The sequence below is a fragment of the Zingiber officinale genome, chromosome 11B (assembly GCF_018446385.1).
Source record: "Zingiber officinale cultivar Zhangliang chromosome 11B, Zo_v1.1, whole genome shotgun sequence".
Classification (NCBI taxonomy): domain Eukaryota; kingdom Viridiplantae; phylum Streptophyta; class Magnoliopsida; order Zingiberales; family Zingiberaceae; genus Zingiber; species Zingiber officinale.
Window position 1 is genome coordinate 84,688,675 of NC_056007.1, and position 19,097 is coordinate 84,707,771.

The window sequence follows — 19,097 nt, forward strand, 5'->3', positions numbered from 1 at the left end:
AAATTTTATTTTTATTTAGAATATTCTAATGTTAACTTTTCTCTGTCCATGACTGATTAACAGCTTTGTAGAGAGAGAAATTTTATTTAGAATATTCTAATGTTGGACTTTTCTCTGTCCCATGACTAATTAAGAGCAACGAGAAATTGGATCACCTGTCTTCAAAATTATATGTCTCTGTGTTTCACTTGTTATCCTAGTGCATCGTCCAAAGTCGGAGGTTGTCGTCCTTATCAATATTATAATCTTGGGAAAGATAAATTTAAGGAGATCATTATTAGCATGATTATCATCAAAATCTGATTGAATTTGAGTAAACTTTTCTCAATTATTGATTTGAGCCCTTACTCAGATCCAACTGGATTCCGATGTCGATCATGTCGATAATGATCCTCTTTGGTTCATCTTCCCCAAAAATTATAGTGCTGATCGAATTGATGACCGGAGGCCACTGACATAGATTGGGACGATGAGTGAAACACAAGAATAAAATAAAAAAAAAAAGAGATAGAAGAACTGAACTAGAGCCACGGTACCTACCTTCCTTTTCCGGTCACAATTATTGAAACGAACTGGCAATAATTTGCTAAATGGACTGGGCAATAATTTGCTAAGTAGACCTAGAAATACTTAGTCAAATTTAAAATAAATTAAGCTTGATTGTTTAAACTTTAATTTATTTTAGCTTGAGCTGACTTAAATTTAATTTATTTAGATATTTAGTTGGATTGTTGAAAACATTTATAATTTTAAATTTACTTAATTAGTTATTAAGTTTAATAAAATAACTTATTTATTTATTTTAAATGTTTCTTTAATTATTTGTTATATTGATAAAAATTGTATTGATGGATATAATTTAATAAATTTTATTTGTGAATATTATTTATAAATTTTATTCTTAAATATTATTTACAAATAATTAACAATAATATTAATGAGTTTATTTAAGTTTATTTATTTAATTTATATGCATTGAACTAACTTAAATAAACTGTTTGAAAATGAATATCAAATTTACTCATAGATATTTTGTTCATGGCCCCACCACCATTGACTGACAAATGCCACAGCTTACAGTTTGTCTCCGTACCTTTTTTTTTCCCTCTCTTTTCATGACAAATTCACTTGACCGGACTTCTTAGTTCTCCGCTGACCAGAATGCCAGTATCTTAAGGAAGTTAATCAAGGTAATGTATAACCATGCTATATGCCTCTTCATCACTGAATAAAATGCGGACTGCCTTTGTTCACATTTCTCTTTCTTGTTTGCTGAGTAGTTCAAAAAATCTGCATCCAATTAATGATAGCTTCTTCCTTCTATGGAAGTGATAAGAAGATGAGAGTTGCAGTAGCACAGCGTTTGCAAAGATTTGTGAATCGATTTAGCAACAAGTAAAAGTGTAGGAACACCAAGAAAGCTATGAACTTTATAAGATGCAGTAAGGTTTCGATGGCCAGGATGCAGCGCTTTCTTTTCCAGTTCCTAAACATACTAGCAGCAATATCCATCGTTCATTGTCAGTCAGGTACGTATCATTTCTTTTTTTTTTCTGATACTTTATCGATTTTAATACTGCAAGAATTCTTTTAATGACTTTTGATTCTCCAATTATTTTCAGGCTTACAAATCCTTAATCGTTATTCAGATGATAATCTCTGAGACTTTTGTGCAGGTGATTCCTTGACTCCAAATAGCTCGCTCAGAAATGGCCAGAGCTTGACTTCTCCCGGAGGTATATTCCAGCTCGGCTTCTTCACTCCCATCAGTGGCTCAGTACAGGGATACATAGCGATATGGTACAACAATTCCTCTGTCACGGAACGCAAAGTAGTATGGATTGCCAATAGGAACCAGTCCGTCAACACCTCCACTTCGATACTCAACTTCACCTCCCATGGAAATCTAATCCTTTTCGACAAAGGAACTGATGTTTCATGGTCGACCGGGACATCCACAGCTCAAAATTCAGCACAACTGCAGCTTAAGGACTCCGGCAATCTCGTCCTGACCGTTGCTGGCGGCAGTGACGGCAACGGTGGATCGAAGGAGACTCTGTGGCAGAGCTTCGACCATCCGAGCGACACTCTCCTACCCGGCATGAGGCTCGGAGTTGACTACCGAACCAACACCTTGTGGCAGCTCGTGTCGTGGAAGAGCGTCACCAACCCTTCTCCGGGCAGCTACGCCTTTAAGATGGAGACTCGAGGAGTTCCAGAGATCTTCCTCTGGAATGACTCCTCTAAAATCTTCCGAACGGGTCCTTGGAACGATAAGGGATCATTCAGCGGCAACCCAAGGATGAAGAACAGAGACATTTCGAGCCAATTAGAGTTCAATTTCGTGTCCAACAGTTCTATGGTGTACTACTCGACTCAATACAAGGTTGGGTGGTCGGTGCTGACTCGGGCAGTGATGAACGCCTCCGGCCAATACGAGCGGTGGAACTGGGAGAGCGGCGGCTGGTTGCACTTCTGGAGCGTGCCTGAGGAGGACTGCGACAGGTACGCGAGCTGCGGGCGCAACAGCATCTGCACCTGGGACTACTCCATCAAATCTTGTGATTGCTTGGAAGGCTTCGCGCCGGCGCCGAAGAATGGAAGCCTCGGATGCGACAGGAAGAAGCCGTTGAGCTGCGCGTCGAACAGAGTCTTGAAGGTCATCGCGAAGCTGCCCGACACAGAGAACGCCACGATACGAGGCCTGATGAGCCTGGGTGCGTGCAACGACGTGTGCACCAACGACTGCTCCTGCGTGGCGTACGCACTAGTTGGGGAAAACGGGTGCGTCACTTGGGAAGGCGATTTACTGGATCTCAGGAATTTTCCCGATGGAGGGGATGTTTTATATATCCGCCTTGAAGGTAATTAATTATTCCTTAAATCTATGAATGGATTAGAATTCTAATATTGTAATTAATCAAGAATAAACTATTTCTATAGGGTCTTCAAGGCGCAGTAAGCTTGTTTGGGAGATAGCCGTTCCTGTGTTCCTGGCATTTCTGCTACTCTGTATTGTGTTCTTTTGGAGGAGAAGCAGAGCAGGGAAACAAGGTGTTGCGACTTGAAATTTTAAGAGATTAGATTTCAGTGAAAATTTAATGTTCTTGATTAGGAGTTTTGATGGTGTTCAGACTGCAATGAGACTGGTCCAGAAACCTCCTCCGTCAGGGACGATACCAGCTTGTTGACGTGCCCGTCCAAGGGGGACAGGGGTAATGACTTTTGGCACCACGTGTTCTACGTACTTGGAATAATGTTTTTCTTTTCTAGAGAAAAAATAAGGGCATCTTGGTGTACAGGCGACTGTCGTAGCCTCTCGCCAATGGCTTTTGATGTATCAGATTCGAGGTCGAGGACGATGACGATGACGATGACGAGGTCGAGATCGAGATCCAGGTCCATCAACTCTGAGACTTATGGTCCATCTAATGAAGGAGCAGGTCTGTTGATTTTCTCATTGCTCAATTCTGAGATTGTGAACAAATTTCTCTAAGTTATCGGCACGTTCTGGTTTGTGCCAGGTCGGCTCGACATCTTGGAGGCTCTGCCTTCCTATGATCTGTCTACGATAAAGGCTGCAACAAATGATTTCTCTATCGACAACAAACTTGGTGAAGGAGGATTTGGTGTGGTTTACATGGTATGCGTACATATGTTTTTAGCTTCACAAGTGATATTTAGCTTCCTAATGACTATTAATCTCGTTCGGAAGTTAAGTCGGATGGGAGTATCGGTGACGATGGCAAGAGGAGTCTAGGGCCTAGGAGCAAGGATGGCCGATGGTATACACGACCCTACCAACACCACAGTCCCAGCACCCGAGAACGTTAGAGTTCAAAAATCAAAGAATAGACCCCTGGCACAGGCCCTGTGACGCTCAAGTCAGGAGTAGCACGAGAGTAAAAAGTATGGAAAAAAGAAAAAACGGTAGTGGATGCTAGTGTATGAGGGTGAACATCCCTGACTAATGTAGAGGACCTCTCTTTTTATAGTGTCTGATCTTGTCCGAATAAAGGAAGCTGGAAAGCCGAGGATAGGATGACTACTGACGAGATGAAGACCTCAATCCTGCAAACCAAACCAAACTAGAGAAGGGGTCTCAGGCGTTGGCCCTCCGATGCTCAGATTAGAAACAGGAAGAGAATGAGTATTTGAGAAATAGATGAATCTTGCCTTTTCTCATACCTGGCGTACCCTTTTATACCTTCTTTGTGATCGTTTTTGTCCTTATTTAATGATATTAATTGTCAGAGGAAACCTTCTTTATCTTGACTTCTGTGCATTAATGATAAATGAAGTGTTCTTCTTGGTCTTGGCTTCTTCATCTTTAATGATGATAGACGGAGTATTCTTTTTTATTTTCTCATTTTTTCCTGTGTAATGTCATTCTTGCGCCGGACGGGTGGTCTGAGCGGCTCAATTTCCCGCCAGACGGGTGGTCCGAGCGTCTCATCTTCCTGCCGACTGAAATAACCGGCTACGGATTTGTCCATTCGTCTGATCGACCCATGATGTCCATTCGTTTGACTGGCCAGGTGATCCACTCGGCCATTCCTTTGCCGACCGGGCTAACCAGACAGTCATCTTTGGTCGAGGCTCTTTTTGTAACCCCCGATGTTGACCGCCTTGATTTTGACCAACACCGTGTCAATTGACCCGTGACAGGTGGGCTCCTCTTTATCGCCGCATCACAAGACTCCTCCTCTAGTCTAGTCGAAGGAGGTTACAGGTTCGACTGACTAGACAACTGGTTTCCTCGGCGATTTCGATGCCCGATCGAAGTGTTCGGTCCCTAGTATCTAATCGACCCACGCCGCTCAGTCGTTGTCTAACCATGGTAAATAGACGATAAGTCTGGTAACCCGTTCACTGTGCAGAGCGAGACGATGAGCGGCAATACTTTGAGAATTTGCACTTCTTTGAGCAAGCACGGTCGTCATCGATGTCAACCATATTTCTCGAAGCCCGTGTAAATCCTTGACCATTACTGCCGGTCTGCGGTTTCCAATCTACCATTTCTTTTCTGCTGTTTGTAAATATTTCTATATTTCTTTCTACCAACTAGTGTCGAACTCCTTTCGATTGTTGTGCGAGGTCGTCGTTCTATTCCTCTTGCACGACATTCCTCTTACTTCTCGGTTCTTCCATTATTTTTATTATCCCAAATTTTCCAAGCTGGAGATCTTCTTATTCCAAGCCTGAGTGGGCTTGGTCTTTTTCGATAAGATGTCATCCTCCAATAAACATGGGAGGGAATACTACTTTTTTGTCAAATTCCCCGATCGTCCCGGTTTCCCGACCGGCTGGCAATTAGAGGTGTCGAATCCTCCAGAGCTCAAGAAATACAAGAGCCGATCGGACTACCTCCATGCAGCCTCACAATTGGCTGAGCAAAAGTACCATATTCATAAATTGCTGCACGAGGGGGTCCTCTACGTGTTTAGCTTGAGCCTGATCCACACGAAGCTTCCGTTCAGTCTAGGTGCACTCCTGCTTGGTTATAGCTTTTGAATCTAATTGATTTCTCCTTTTCTTTTGCAGCCCAAGTCATGTTGCATGCATGTCTGGCCGACAAAGCCAAGCTCGCTGAGATCAATGCGGCGGTCGTGGCCGAGTTGGAGAGCCGAGGTGTGCAGCCGATCGGCTCACAAGAAGACTCACTTGGAGAGAGCAAGGGAGTGCCAGCCTAGTGAGAGAAGGGATAGCCAGCTGGACACCTAGCGGTGGAGCGGTTGGTGCATCGAATCCTCCCTCCGCACAACTGCCGGTGATTTCAATTGAGAGGACGTCGTATTCAGCCTCTTCTAGGGAACCACTGATAAGCCGTAAGAGGCGTCGGGCGAAGGCGACATCGCGATCTGCTTCTTCCGTGGTGCAGACCCCCACCAGGACTAGCCCCTGCCTTCCTTCTGCCAAACGGGTTGAAACTTTGATGCCAGTCGCTGCCACGGTGACCGTTCCCCCTACATCATCGGATCAGACACTATCCCTGTCTGGTCTACCTCGGGGAACTATTTGCGGGCCGCTAGTTTCTTTTATGCCACCACCGTCGAAGATTCAAAAGTCTGGTATCCAACCTGCGTTAACATCTTGGCCATCCGGCAAAGCGACCTCGGCCCAATCAACCTCGAGCGGCCAACACCACATAACCGTGGTTATCCATCTTCCGACTGAGGAATGGCGTGAGTCGGACGATGCTGAATCCTGAGCCCTCGAGCACCAGATAATCATTCAAGGGTCGCTCGTACAAATATGGGCGGGCGCACGAGCTCGTGTGGCGGTCATGCCTCCGAGGCGCTCGCGGATAGCCATACCTAGATGTCCACTGGGGTAAGTGTTTGTATATTCTTAATGTATCTCTGATCAACGCTTAAATTTTCATAGTTCCTCATAGTATTGGGTGGAGAGCCTAGCCATGTGTCAAAGGTTGCCATTTTTAGAGCAAGAAGTCAAGCTGTTGCGTGCGTCGAGCGGCCAATCATCTGCTTCCTAGGCACAACTGGAGCAGATGAGTGTTGAGGTGGCTCAACTAAGAGTCGATCTGGCTAAGAGCGTCGAGTAGCTAGAGGCGGAGAAGGGAACAAACGCCGAGCAAGCCACCCAATTAGCTCGGCTTAATAAACAGACCAACAACTTTGAATCAAAAATTCATTCAGCCAACACTAGGAAACTCCAGACTATTGAAGATCTGAAGATCAAAATCAAAAAGTTTCGGGTGTTGGCCTAGAACTTGAAGGAGGCTGAAACCGCGCTGAAGGCCGAGCGAGACGGATGATCGGCCGAGCAGACTGTAGCAAAGGCCCAGCTCGACGCCAAAGATGAAGAGCTGACCAAATTGAAGAAAGAGCTGGAGGCCTCCCGAGCGGCCTTAGAGACTTATCAAGGAGCCGAGTCGAGTAGGTTTGATCTTATGACGCAAGCCTATATCCGTTGGGATGCTTTTAATGGCAAAGACGCTGATCAAGCTCTTCGTCTCGCTCAACCAACTCAGGGAAGGCGGCTACTTCCCTGCCGCTCTGACAAGTAAAGTCATCAGTTAGGACAAGCTGACTGAGTCACTGCCTGATGACGTCTTAGATTATCTTGAATGAGCCCGTTAAGAGTAATTCGACCTCTGTAAAAAATTTGAAATTTCAATGAATGCTTGTCCGTCCGGCTAATCTTTATTCTCTTCTAGTATTTTAATTTTTTGACTCGTTTTTCAAGTGTCGCGTAAACTCGTGTGGCCTCGTGATTTTTTCGATCGACAACGACTTATCTATTTAGCTGATCGATACGTTTTATTTTTAAGGTCATCGCTTGATTGATATAGCGTAGACAGGGGTTTAAGGTCGCCGCTCGATTGTTAATGGAGACAGGGGTTTAAGGTCGCCGCTCGACCGTTGATGGAAACAGGGTTTAAGGTCGTCGCTCGACCGCTGACGAAGATAGGGGTTTAAGGTCGTCGCTCGACCGCTAATGGAGATAGGGGTTTAAGGTTGCCGCTCGACCATTGATGATGATAGGGGTTTAAGGTCGCCGCTCAACCGTTGATGACGACAGAAGTTTAAGGTTGCCACTCGACGGTTGATGACGACCAGGGTTTAAGGTCGTCGCTTGACCGTTGATGGAGACAAGAGTTTATAGTCGTCGTTCAACTTTTAACTTGGCCTGGTTGGCCCAAGAGTCTGGAAAGCTTAGTTTTTATTCATATCGGCCTTGCATCTAGAAGGCATATATACATACATTTATATTTGCTCACGCACCTCTCAGCCATGTCTGTAGGATTAGAGATGATTTGCGCTCCACAGTCGCTCAAGTCATCTCTCGTTTTCGTCTTCCAAGTAATAGGTCACTGAGCGGAGTTTCTGTACGACCTTGTAAGGTCCCACCCATGGTGCCTCGAGTTTAGTGACATCGCCGACCAGCTTGATTTTCTTCCACACCCGATCATCGACCTGGAAGGATCTCGGGATCACCCTCCTATTGTAGTTTTACGTCATCTGCTGTCGGTAAGCCATTAGTTGAATGATCGCTTTATCCCATACTTCATCCACCAAGTCGAGCTCCATTAACCTTCGCTCGCCATTTTCCTCGTCGTAGAATCGCACCCGGTCGGATTATATTCCAACTTCTACAGGAACCATCGCTTCTCCTCCGTACACTAGCTAGAATGGTGTTACGCTGGTCGCCTCCTTTGGAGTCGTGCGAAGTGCCCATAAGACACTTGAGAGCTTGTCGACCCAGCTACCTCCTGCATGGTCGAGCCGAGTTCGTAAGCCTCTGAGGATCTCCCGGTTTGTGACCTCCTCCTGGCCGTTGCTCTGGGGGTAGGCGATTGAGGTGAAGACCTACTGGATGTCATAACCTTCACACCACTCCCTGAGCTTCTGACCCGCGAACTGCCTTTCGTTATCCGAGACGAGCTGGCGGGGGATGCCGAACCGACAGAGGATGCTCTGCCATATAAACTTGATGACCTTTGCTAGAGGCTCAGCTTCCACCCATTTTGAAAAGTAATTCACAGCAACGAGCAGGAACCTTCCCTGACCCATCGCCATGGGAAATAGTCCCATGATTTCCATGCCCCATTGGTTGAACGAGCAAGATATAGTGGATGACTTTATCTCTTCGGTTGGTTAGTGTGAAATATTGTGATACTTTTAGCATGATAGGCATGTGGTTGTCGTCCGAGCGACATCCTCTTGGAGAGTTGGCCAGAAGTATCTAACTAGGAGAATCTTTCGAGCTAGCAAACGTTCGCTTGGATGGCTTCCACAGGAGCCTTGGTATACTTGCAAGATGTACACTGCGCCCTCTGGTCCAACACACTTGAGCAAGGGCCTAGAGAAGATTCTTTTATACAACTAATCTCTGACCAAGGTGAACCGTCTGACCCTCTTCTTTAATAGACATGTCGCTTCCCGGTCGGCTAGCGTACTACCCGATCGGAGAAATTCGATTAATGGTGTTCTCCAGTCATTCGGAAAGACAACTCCCTCCATCCAGTCAATATGCACCACCAAAGAAACCTGTTCAATCGGTCGGTTGATCACACTGGTGATAATGAACTAGCTAACTTAGCCAGTTCATCTGCTGCTTGATTGTTCGATCGAGAGATCTTCTGTACAGCGGCTTCTTGAAAATTTATCTTTAGATTCTCAAACACTTCTGCATATAACTTGAGTCAGGGGTTGTTAATCTCGAACGCCCCTGCCAGTTGCTGGATGGCCAATTGGGAGTCTGAGTGAATGAGGACCTTTGTGGCTCCGACGTGCCGCGCTGCTTGCAAGCCGACTATCAAGGCTTCATATCCAGCCTCATTGTTGGTGGCGCGATAATCCAGCCAAACGGAAAGTTGCATTCGGTCTTCCCTTGGGGAAATGAGCAAGATGCCGATCCCGCTGCCTTGTCAGGTGAAAGAGTCATCAACATATATTCTCCAAGTTGGTTTTAGCTCGTCGTTCTGGATTTCTGTGATGAAATCAGCCAAGGCCTGAGCTTTTATCACCGTTCGGGGTTGATATTGGATGTCGAACTCACTTAGTTTAGTTGTCCACTTGATTAGTCGACCAGATGCTTCTGGGTTGAGGAGGACTCTTTCCAAGGTACTGTTGGTCATCACGATGATTAGATGGGAAAGGAAGTAAGGGCGGAGTCTCTGAGTGGCTAGTACCTAAGCGTAAGCTAATTTTTCTAAACCAGTGTAGTGGGATTCAACATCTTTCAATATATGATTTAAAAAATACATGGGTTGTTGCTCTTGCCCATTCTTCTTAACTAATGCCAAGCCGACTGCATTTTCGATGGACGATAGATAGATCTAGAGCGTCTCTCCTGCGCTCGACTTAGCTAATATAGGCAAGGAGTTGAGATAATCTTTGAACTCTTCAAATGCCCGATCACACTTTGCATCCCACTGAAATTTTGTCGCCCGATGCATCACCTTGAAGAATGGTAGGCTCTGGTAGGATGATTTGGATATGAATCTAGATAGAGCAGTAATACGCCCGGTCAGCCGTTGGGCTTCCTTCAAGTTGTGTGGCGGTGGCATATCTTATAGTGCCTTGACCTTGCTCGGATTCATCTCGATCCCCTGCTCGGTGACAATGCATCCCAGGAATCGATCGCTCTTGGCGCTGAACGGGCACTTGTTCGAGCTCAGCTTTATTTCATAATCCCTCAAAGTTTGGCAAGTCTCCTTGATTTCTGTGCAAAGATCAACAACTCTTGGAGATTTTATTAATATGTCGTCGGCATATACCTCTATGTTTCAGCCAATCTACTGCCAGAACACCTTGTTCATGAGCCTTTGGTAGATGGCACCGACGTTCTTTAGTTCGAATAACATGACGTTATAGCAGAATGTCTCGTCGATCGTGATAAAGCTGACATTTTCTTGATCTTCTCGGGCGAGCGGTGCTTGGTGATAACCTTGATATGCGTCGAGCATGCAGATCAGCTCCGCAGTCTAGCGTAGAGTCCACGATCTAGTCTATCTGGGGCAACGGATAGAAATCCTTCGGGCACGCTTTATTCAAGTCGCGGAAGTCTATGCAGACCCTCCATTTGTTGTCCAGCTTAGGGACCAATACGATGTTAGCAAGCCAGTTTAGAAATTGTACCTCCCGTATGTAGCCAGCCTCCAACAATTTCTCTATCTCCACTCTGATGACCAAATTTTATTCTATGCTGAAGTCCCTTTTCTTTTGTTTTACTGGCCGAGCGTCTGGTCAGACGTGTAGCTCGTGCTGAGCCACACTTAGCGAAATACCAAAAAGCTCATGTGCCGACCAAGCGAACACATCGTGGTTTTATCTAAGGCAAGCTACCAGCTTCATCTTTTTCTCACCCTCTAGATCAGCAACGATGAAGGTGGTTGCTTCCGAGCGATCAGGGTGGGTATGAACTTCTTCTTTTTCTTCATAGACCAGCGTAGGGGGTTTTTCAATGATGATGTTCACCTCTAGGCGAGGTGTCTTCCTAGTGGCTCGTACTTTCGTTCTGACCATCTCGATGTAACAACGCTGAGTGGCCAACTGATCTCCTTTGACTTCTCCTACTTCTGTTCAGGCTGTAGTTTGGTCACTCGCTCGTATCTAGGGTGGGAGGAGTAGTCTGGCGCCTCCATAAGGGATATCTAATGATTAATTTACTTGAAAGAGTTTAGACCTTCTAATAATTTGTAAGAGAAGACCAACTATTTTTTTAATAATGTGCTGGTTAATGGAATATAACTCCCTGTGTTTTTTCGATTGCCCTTCTATTTTCCTTTTCCTTTTTCATAGAGAAATGATTATTTTTTGAACGTGTATTGCCAGGCAAAGCGCCTATTAGGATGGGAACCAATCAGAGTGGCAATTGAGATATGAGCCTGGTAGAGCGGCGATTGAGATATGAGTCGGGTAGAGCGATAATTGAGACATGAGTTAGGTAGAGCGATGATTGATAAAGGTCTTATGTGACCAACAAGAGGGGGGTGAATTGTCTGCTAAATAAAAATAACCTCTTTCTCGTCCTTTCAACTTAGTTAGATAGAACAATTAAAATAAAGCAGAAATAAAATAAAAAACTAAAGAAAGCAAGACGGTTGTTTACTTGGTTACAACCTAGGTGGTTGTTAATCTAATGTGTTGAAAAATGCTCCACTAGAAGTTACTCCTTTGTTGAAGGCAGAGAGAAACCTCTTACACACTTTCTAAGTTCATAAATCACTAGGAAATTGAATACAATTGTTGTAGTTCAGTTATTATTTAATTCTTAAATCTAGAGGTTTTTTTATAGCTCCTGAAAAATGTTATAATCGTCATCCGACCGGATGGTCGTTGGGACGCGAGAGCCCTGCTCACTTATAATTCACACTGGGATGAGAGTCAGGAATCTGACAGGATGGTCGCCTTTCCGGATGGTCGTTGGGACGTAAGAGCCCTGCTCGCTTATGACTCACACTGGGGTGAGAGTTTGGAATCCGACCAAATGGTCGTTGGGATGCGAGAGCCCTGCTCGCTTATAACTCGCACTGGGGCGAGAGTTTGGAATTCGACCGGATGATTGTTGAGATGTGAGAGCCCTGGCTGCTTATAACTCGCACTGTGACGAGAATCTAGAATCTAATCGGATGGTCGTTGGGACGCGAGAGCTATGATCGCTTATAACTTGCATTGAAGAGAGAGTATGGAATCTGACGGATGGTCGTTCTACTAGATGGTCGTCCGACTGGATGGTCATTGGGACGCAATAGCCCTGCTCGTTTATAACTTGCATTGGGGTGATAGTTTGAAATCCGTTCACTAGATAAAGGTTAATACAAAAGTAGGATGCTCCTTAAGTGTGGTATGATCAGAGGTGATTCTTGCTCCACAAGCGAACTAGCTTCTTATTGTTTACTTTTTAGAGATTGATTCTAGGACACATGCCTCTCGAGGATTTCATATGATTTATCCCCTCAAGGTAGAAACTTAGTTACAATTTCGACTGGTTTTACATTGCTTCGGTACCAGTCACAGGCCCATCTACAGAATATCTCAGATCACAACATTTCCCCAGTTCTCCTCCTCCTGGATGCCCATCAGCTCCTTTCCTTTGTTGCTCGACGGGCCACTCATGCTCTCCTTCCCTTGAAGCGGACTGGTCGGTCAGGTCGAAATGTTGGGGTTGGTGGCCTGCTGCTTCAGGTGTTGAGGCGCAGTTTCAGGCGGGGCAAGCCTAGCTAGGCAGCTCGACGAGAATCTTGAGCGAACTGGAGGTAGTTTCCCGTGTCATGAGTGTGTGACTGATGATAATTGCAGTATCGGACTTTCCATGGGGAAGGTTGGTTGATAGGGCTTCGAACGACCTCTACCCATTGTGCCACCCCTGCTTCTCAAACAGGGGAGTTCGGCCGGGGGTCCTTATGGTGGACAGAAGGCGGTGGTGGCCTTCTTTCTGCCCGGTCGGTTGGAGCAGGGGTCCTTACTTCTTTCTTCCTAGCGGCCTAATCATCCTCTATATTAATATATTTGGCCGCTTTCCCCAACAAATGATCGAAATCCTTTGCGGATTTCTGGATGAGGGCTCGGAAGAAATCTCCCTCTAACAAGCCATGAGAGAAAGCACTTATCAAGATCTCAGAGGTGGCGGATGAGATATCCAGCGCCATCTAGTTAAAACATTTAATGTATACCCTCATAGATTTTGTGGTTCCTTACTTTAGGGAAAATACACTATAATTAGTCTTTTGGTATCTTCTGCTATTGGCAAAGTGGTGCAGGAAGGTGTTTTTGAACTCCTTGAAATAGGTGATAGACCTGACTGACAGTCTGTCAAACCACCTCAGTGTTGAACCAGAAAGAGTGATAAAAAACACTCAACATTTTATGGCGTCGCTATATTGGTGCAGGAGAGTGACATTCTATTTTTGAACTCCTTGAAACAGGTGATGGGTCCGACTGATAGTCTGTCAAACCATCTCAGTGTTGAACCAAAAAGAGTGATAAAAATCACTTGATATTTTATAACATCGCTATATTGGTGCAGGAGAGCGGTATTCTAGAATTTTCAGAGGTGATCATCCCGGTCATTGCTACCTCCATATTCTCCAGTAGACAAGGGCTTAAAACCCCTAGGGAGTTTCTCGTCCAGCACTTCCTGAGAGAAAGGAACGCTAGGTTGTTCAATCGTTTCCTAAATGGCTGGGGCCTTTCCCCTCTTTGGGTCCCTCATAGGCGAGTTATCAACTGAAAAAGCTTGAGATCTCTCCATTTTGTTGCAGCGTTCTCCAGGGGCTCGGTACAATGCCTTAGGGAAGTAGCATGGTTGCTTCCTCTTGGACCTTCCGTCTGAGGCGAAGAACCCATCCCTCGAGGTTGCATGCACGCGGCGCGGGTGAGAATCCACAGTCTGTTTTTCTAAGGCTGCTCGCATTTACCTCCTTGAAGAGCTCGCATTCCCCAGATGTCATAGTGATGTTGATTTTACCAATGTCCTCCATATTCACGTTTTGGAGCAGATAAATGTGTTCCCATAGACGACACCAAATTTGATCTCATCTGAAAGTTGAGTCGGATGGGGGTATCGGTGACAATGGCAAGAACGTTGATAGAGAGGAATCTGGGGCCGAGGAGCAAGTATCGTCGATGATAACCACGACCCTACTAACACCACAGGCCAAGCACCCGGGAACATTAGAGCCCAAAAATCAAGGAAGAGGTCATTGGAGCAGACCCTGCGACGCTCAAGTCAGGAGTAGCACGAGAGAGAAAAGTACGTAAAAAAGAATGAACAATAGTAGATGCGAGTGTATGAGCGCATGAGCATGCTTGGCCAATGGAGAGGACCTCCGTTTTTATAGTGTCTTTTGCAACCTCTGTAATCATAAGGCACTAGAGAATGTCGGATGTCAGGGGGTGTCAGGTGAAAAAGGATACGTCAGACTCCCATTGGACATAAGAAGGTTTCGCGGTTTGTAGGTAGCAGGATATTGGAATATTCCCTGACGAATAGTTGTTATTCTCTGACAGGTTGTTACTATTCTCTGATAGCGTTGTCCCATGAGAGAGTCTAGCCGGCTAAGATGCCGACCGAGAGTAAGCTGGGGCAGTGCCCATGAAAATTAGGAGACTGGGCTCCAAGGTTCCAACCGACTAAGATGCTGACTGAGAGTAAACTGGGGCAGTGCCCAGGAGAAGTGAGGGGACTAAGTCCTAGGGTCCAACCGACTAAGAAACCAACCGGAAGTAAGTTGGGGCAGTGCCCAGGAGAAATAAGGGGACTGACCTTGGAGTCCAACCGGCTAAGAAGCCCACCGAAAGTTAAGAGATAAACTGCTTGGACATGTAGTCACCGCCTTTGATCACTACCTCCTCTTGATCTTTGACTGTCATATTATCTGTCACATTATTTTGACTATCGTCTCCGTCCTATCCCTGTGGCCATCTGCTATCTCCCGTATCAACTACAGATTTTCTACCTGCACAATATGTTTTGTCAGGGTCAATTGCAACACGGACAAAAGATTGCCGTGAAGAAATTATCCAGACATTCTTCTCAGGGCTCAAGTGAGTTCCACAATGAGCTCTCGCTTATTTCCAAGTTACAACACAGAAATCTTCTTCGTGTCCTTGGCTCCTGCATTCAAGGAGATGAGAGACTTATCATCTTAGAATACATGGAGAACAAGAGCTTAGATGGCTTCATTTACGGTGAGTTTATCATCCAACAATATTCGTTGATTTCATTGGCTTCGTAATTGCTAGGAATTTAGTAAACGTGTGTTACTCTAATCATATAGCAAATTATTCAAACACTCGCATGTGCAGATAAAACTAAAGGCACATTGCTTAGTTGGCAAATGCGGCTTGAGATTATAAATGGCATTGCCCGGGGACTTTTATACCTACATCAAGACTCTATCTTAAGAATCATTCATAGAGATCTCAAGCCGAGCAATATTCTCCTAGATAAAAATATGACTCCAAAGATTTCTGATTTTGGTATTGCAAGAATATTCGAAGGTGATGGAGCTCCTATGAATGCAACCACAAGACCAATTGGAACATTGTAAGTTTATAATTTATTCATGTCATAATCTAACAAGAGTCACTAATTTTCAAGTTCATAAACACAGAGGATATATGGCGCCGGAGTACTTAGCAAATGGACTTTTTTCATTTAAATCAGACGTATTCAGCTTTGGTGTCTTGGTATTAGAAATCTTGAGTGGCAAGAGGAACATAGTGTTCAATCAAACAGATATGAGCTCAAACCTTTTAGTACAAGTATAACTTTAAAACTTGCAATGTTATTCTTTATGGATTCAGCAATATTGTTCGTTAGTCTAAATACTTGATTCCTATGACAAAGGCATATAGACTATGGAAGGATGGTAGATCACTTGAGCTTCTTGATGATGCACTAGATTGCTCGTATCCTACCACTGAAATCCTACGTTGCATCCGGATGGCTCTTTTATGTGTGCAAGAAAATACTGAAGACCGGCCCACAATGGCTGAAGTTGTAATGATGTTGGCTAGTGAGGACCAACTTCTTACTCCACTTAAGCAGCCATTAATAAGATCAATGGCCTATGAAAGAGGCTTCACAACTCAAGAAATGAGCATTACAATGACAGGTAGATGAAATGTGTTAATCGCCTTTAAAATAATCAATTGTTTAGACATCTTTGATGTGAGCAGTTATAAATTATCTGACCATGAGCAATACATGGCTCTTGGATGTAATACATTAGAATTTATATTTTGTATGTATGTTGATCATCTTATAATAAGTGGGAATGAATTATCAATATGAAATGTAATTATATTGTTTGAATGTAATTATTAGCATGTTTACCTTAACAATCACACAATAATCTTTTAGTCTAACATTGTGATGAATACAAATTTACTGCATATTTAAAAAACATCACTATTTTTAAAGGATTTTCAAAATTTTATTGTGGCAAAAACTTGGATAACAATTTATCATTATTTCGTATAGTTGTCTTCCAATTCAACTAAGCAATTGATTTTTAGGGAGCGTTTGATTGGGGTTATCCTTGATAACCTTGATTATCCATCCAAGGTTATCAACGAAAATCCTGTTTGATTTAGGTAATCAATGATTCCCGAGTAATGTTCAATGCTCGACACGTCAGCAATAGAGTCATGTAACCCGGAATCGAAAAACCTTAGAAAATTAAGGTTTTTTTTATTCCGGGGTTAATAATTTTTTTTACCAAAAATACTCTCCGATAAGAAAAAACATGAAAAAAAAGAAAAAACGTAAAAAAATATTTTAAAAATGTAATTTTTTTTAAAAAAATAAACAATTTAAAAAATAAAAAATAAAAAGTAAATAAAAATTTTAAAAATAAAAAATAACAAATCTAAAAAATTTAAAATTTTAAAAAATTTAAAAATTAAAAACTTAAAATTAAAAATTAAAATTTTAAAAATTTTATAAAAATTAAAAAAATAAAATTAAAAAATGTAAAAAATATAAAAATATAAAAAAAATCTAAAAATATAAAAACATTAAAAAACACATTAAAAACATAAAAAACATACCGAAAAAAGAAAAGTAAAAAAATAAAAATAAATAAATAATAATAATTATTATTATAATATGTATAGTTGGTTTTGTAACTGAGGATAATACAGTAAAATATTAAACTAAGGTATTCATTAAAACTTTCAAATAAATAAATTTTTGTTGCATTACCTAGGTTGAATCAAACAACATTTGGTTATATTTTATTCCCCATAACCTTTATTATGTGATTACCTGATAATCATATAATCAAGATTATCATGATAACTTGAACCAAACATATCCTTAGCTTCTTTGGAACACATTAGAGTAGTCTTTTTTTTTCTTCTCTTTGAAGCATGGATTGTGGCTATCAAATCAATCATATATATTCTAAAGCATCACCAGTAATTTTTTGTTTGTTTAAAGAAAATTCAATTTTCTTTTCCCGATCCATTGGGGTCATCTTGGTGGTTCTTAATTATAATCAAGACAATTCTCTAAGCAATAGTACAATAATTAAAGGGGGTCTAAATAAAGAGCACGCTTAATTATTTTTAGGCTTACAAACCATGTGCAGGCTATTTTGTTGCTGCCTCAATCATTCGGTAAAGGTGAAATCTATATTTAAATTAGGAAACTGAAACTATCCTCCATACCATAAGAAGAACAAGATAATTAAAAGTAGAGAGAGATGGCATTACCAGGAAACAAATCAATTGACTAAAGCCAATGAAATAACAATTGCAACTTGAATTGATTCGACGAAAAAAAATCTCTCCCTGAAGAATGATGTTAAGTGCAAATTTCACCCGAGAATCTAGCCACCTAGGCATTCATAGTCTGATATCTAATTATAACATATTTGTAGTAATTTTTTCTTTAAATAGGGGGTGTAATCAAAAGATACTGGGCTTCTAGGCTGACTACCGCATGCGCTTCCCAATTTACTCTGATAACTGATGAAAAATTTCCTTGGGACTAAATCGATCACTCCAAAAATAATCAGTGAGACTAACCAAAGTTATTAATTTTATTTAAATACAAATTTCAAGAAGGTAGCAACAGGCTACAATAGCATACCTGCATTTGTTTTCTTCTGTCTTTTTGTTTTTTGTGATAGGAACTTCTATGGGTAGAAATTAATAGATAGAGAAAAAAAATAATATAAAACTTTTTTTATAATCTTATTACTAAAGTCAATAGATTTATTTATGAGAAATTATTTATATTAATTATCTAAAATAATAATGGAAAGATAAAATAAGGCATACAATCATAATAATTATAAACGTAGTAATATAATAGACTTAGAAATATTATTTTTCCTATTTTATTCATGTCGATCTTGATTATGTGTCAAATATAATAAATCATAATTGATTGAAATCAATTAGAGATTATTTCCATTATTGTCGTTACCCCCCGACAAATTCAACGGGAGTACTTGAACGTTGAGTTTGAGTGCTAACTTGGTGAAATATTATTTAGATAATGACTTGGTAAATATATCAGCAATTTGATCTTCCGTAGAGATATAAGAAATCGAAAGTTGTCGAGTCGCCACATGCTCGCGAAAAAAATAAAAATCAATCTCTACATACTTGGTACGAGCATGAAAAATAGGATTTGCCACAAGATAAATTACTCCAATATTATCACACCAGATTTTAGGCGTAGCCGTTGGGAAAAAGCGTAATTCCGAAAGAAGAGATTGTAGCCAAATAATTTCTGACATTGTGTTAGCGATAGCTTTATATTCAGCTTCAGTACTTGAGCGAGAGACTGTAGGTTGCTTCTTTGAAAGCTAGGAAATAAGATTTCACCCAAGAAATATAGCATATCCACTAGTAGAACGTCTATCTTCGGGAGATTCAGCCCAATCTGCATCACTGTAAGCAATCAACTCTCGTGAAAACTAACGATATAAAAGAAGACCATGTAGAATAGTACCTTTGAGATATCAAAGAATTCTCTTAACACCTTCCCAATGATGTTCAGTAGGAGCATGCATAAATTGACAGACACGATTCACAACGAAAGCAATATCGGGTCGTGTAATTGTGACATATTGTATGACACTAACAATGCTATGGTAGATCTGGGGG

General features: G+C 42.2%; 1 protein-coding gene across 2 annotated transcripts; it reads left to right on the forward strand.

Annotated features, from left to right (window-relative positions):
* The first annotated feature begins 1,248 nt into the window (after positions 1 to 1,248).
* Positions 1,249 to 16,246, forward strand: LOC122033724 (receptor-like serine/threonine-protein kinase SD1-8). 2 transcript variants are annotated; one of them, XM_042592881.1, is made up of 10 exons: positions 1,249 to 1,529; positions 1,677 to 2,864; positions 2,944 to 3,054; positions 3,135 to 3,215; positions 3,303 to 3,443; positions 3,525 to 3,643; positions 14,951 to 15,161; positions 15,279 to 15,519; positions 15,587 to 15,737; positions 15,823 to 16,246. In XM_042592881.1, exons 1-10 carry the CDS (start codon positions 1,424 to 1,426, stop codon positions 16,096 to 16,098), a joined length of 2,625 nt encoding a protein of 874 aa, XP_042448815.1. In that variant the 5' UTR covers positions 1,249 to 1,423; the 3' UTR covers positions 16,099 to 16,246. The 2 variants fall into 2 exon arrangements, with proteins under 2 accessions (XP_042448815.1, XP_042448816.1); XM_042592882.1 differs by lacking the exons at positions 14,951 to 15,161; positions 15,279 to 15,519; positions 15,587 to 15,737.
* Positions 16,247 to 19,097: the final 2,851 nt, after the last annotated feature.

What these genes read in the sequence shown, in the direction of transcription:
- LOC122033724 (XM_042592881.1), top strand. Translation starts at nt 1,424, where the DNA reads ATGAACTTTATAAGATGCAGTAAGGTTTCGATGGCCAGGATGCAGCGC. An exon ending in TTTATATATCCGCCTTGAAG is followed by an intron (nt 2,865 to 2,943) that starts GTAATTAATTAT and finishes CTATTTCTATAG; the next exon opens with GGTCTTCAAGGCGCAGTAAG. An exon ending in TCCATCTAATGAAGGAGCAG is followed by an intron (nt 3,444 to 3,524) that starts GTCTGTTGATTT and finishes GGTTTGTGCCAG; the next exon opens with GTCGGCTCGACATCTTGGAG.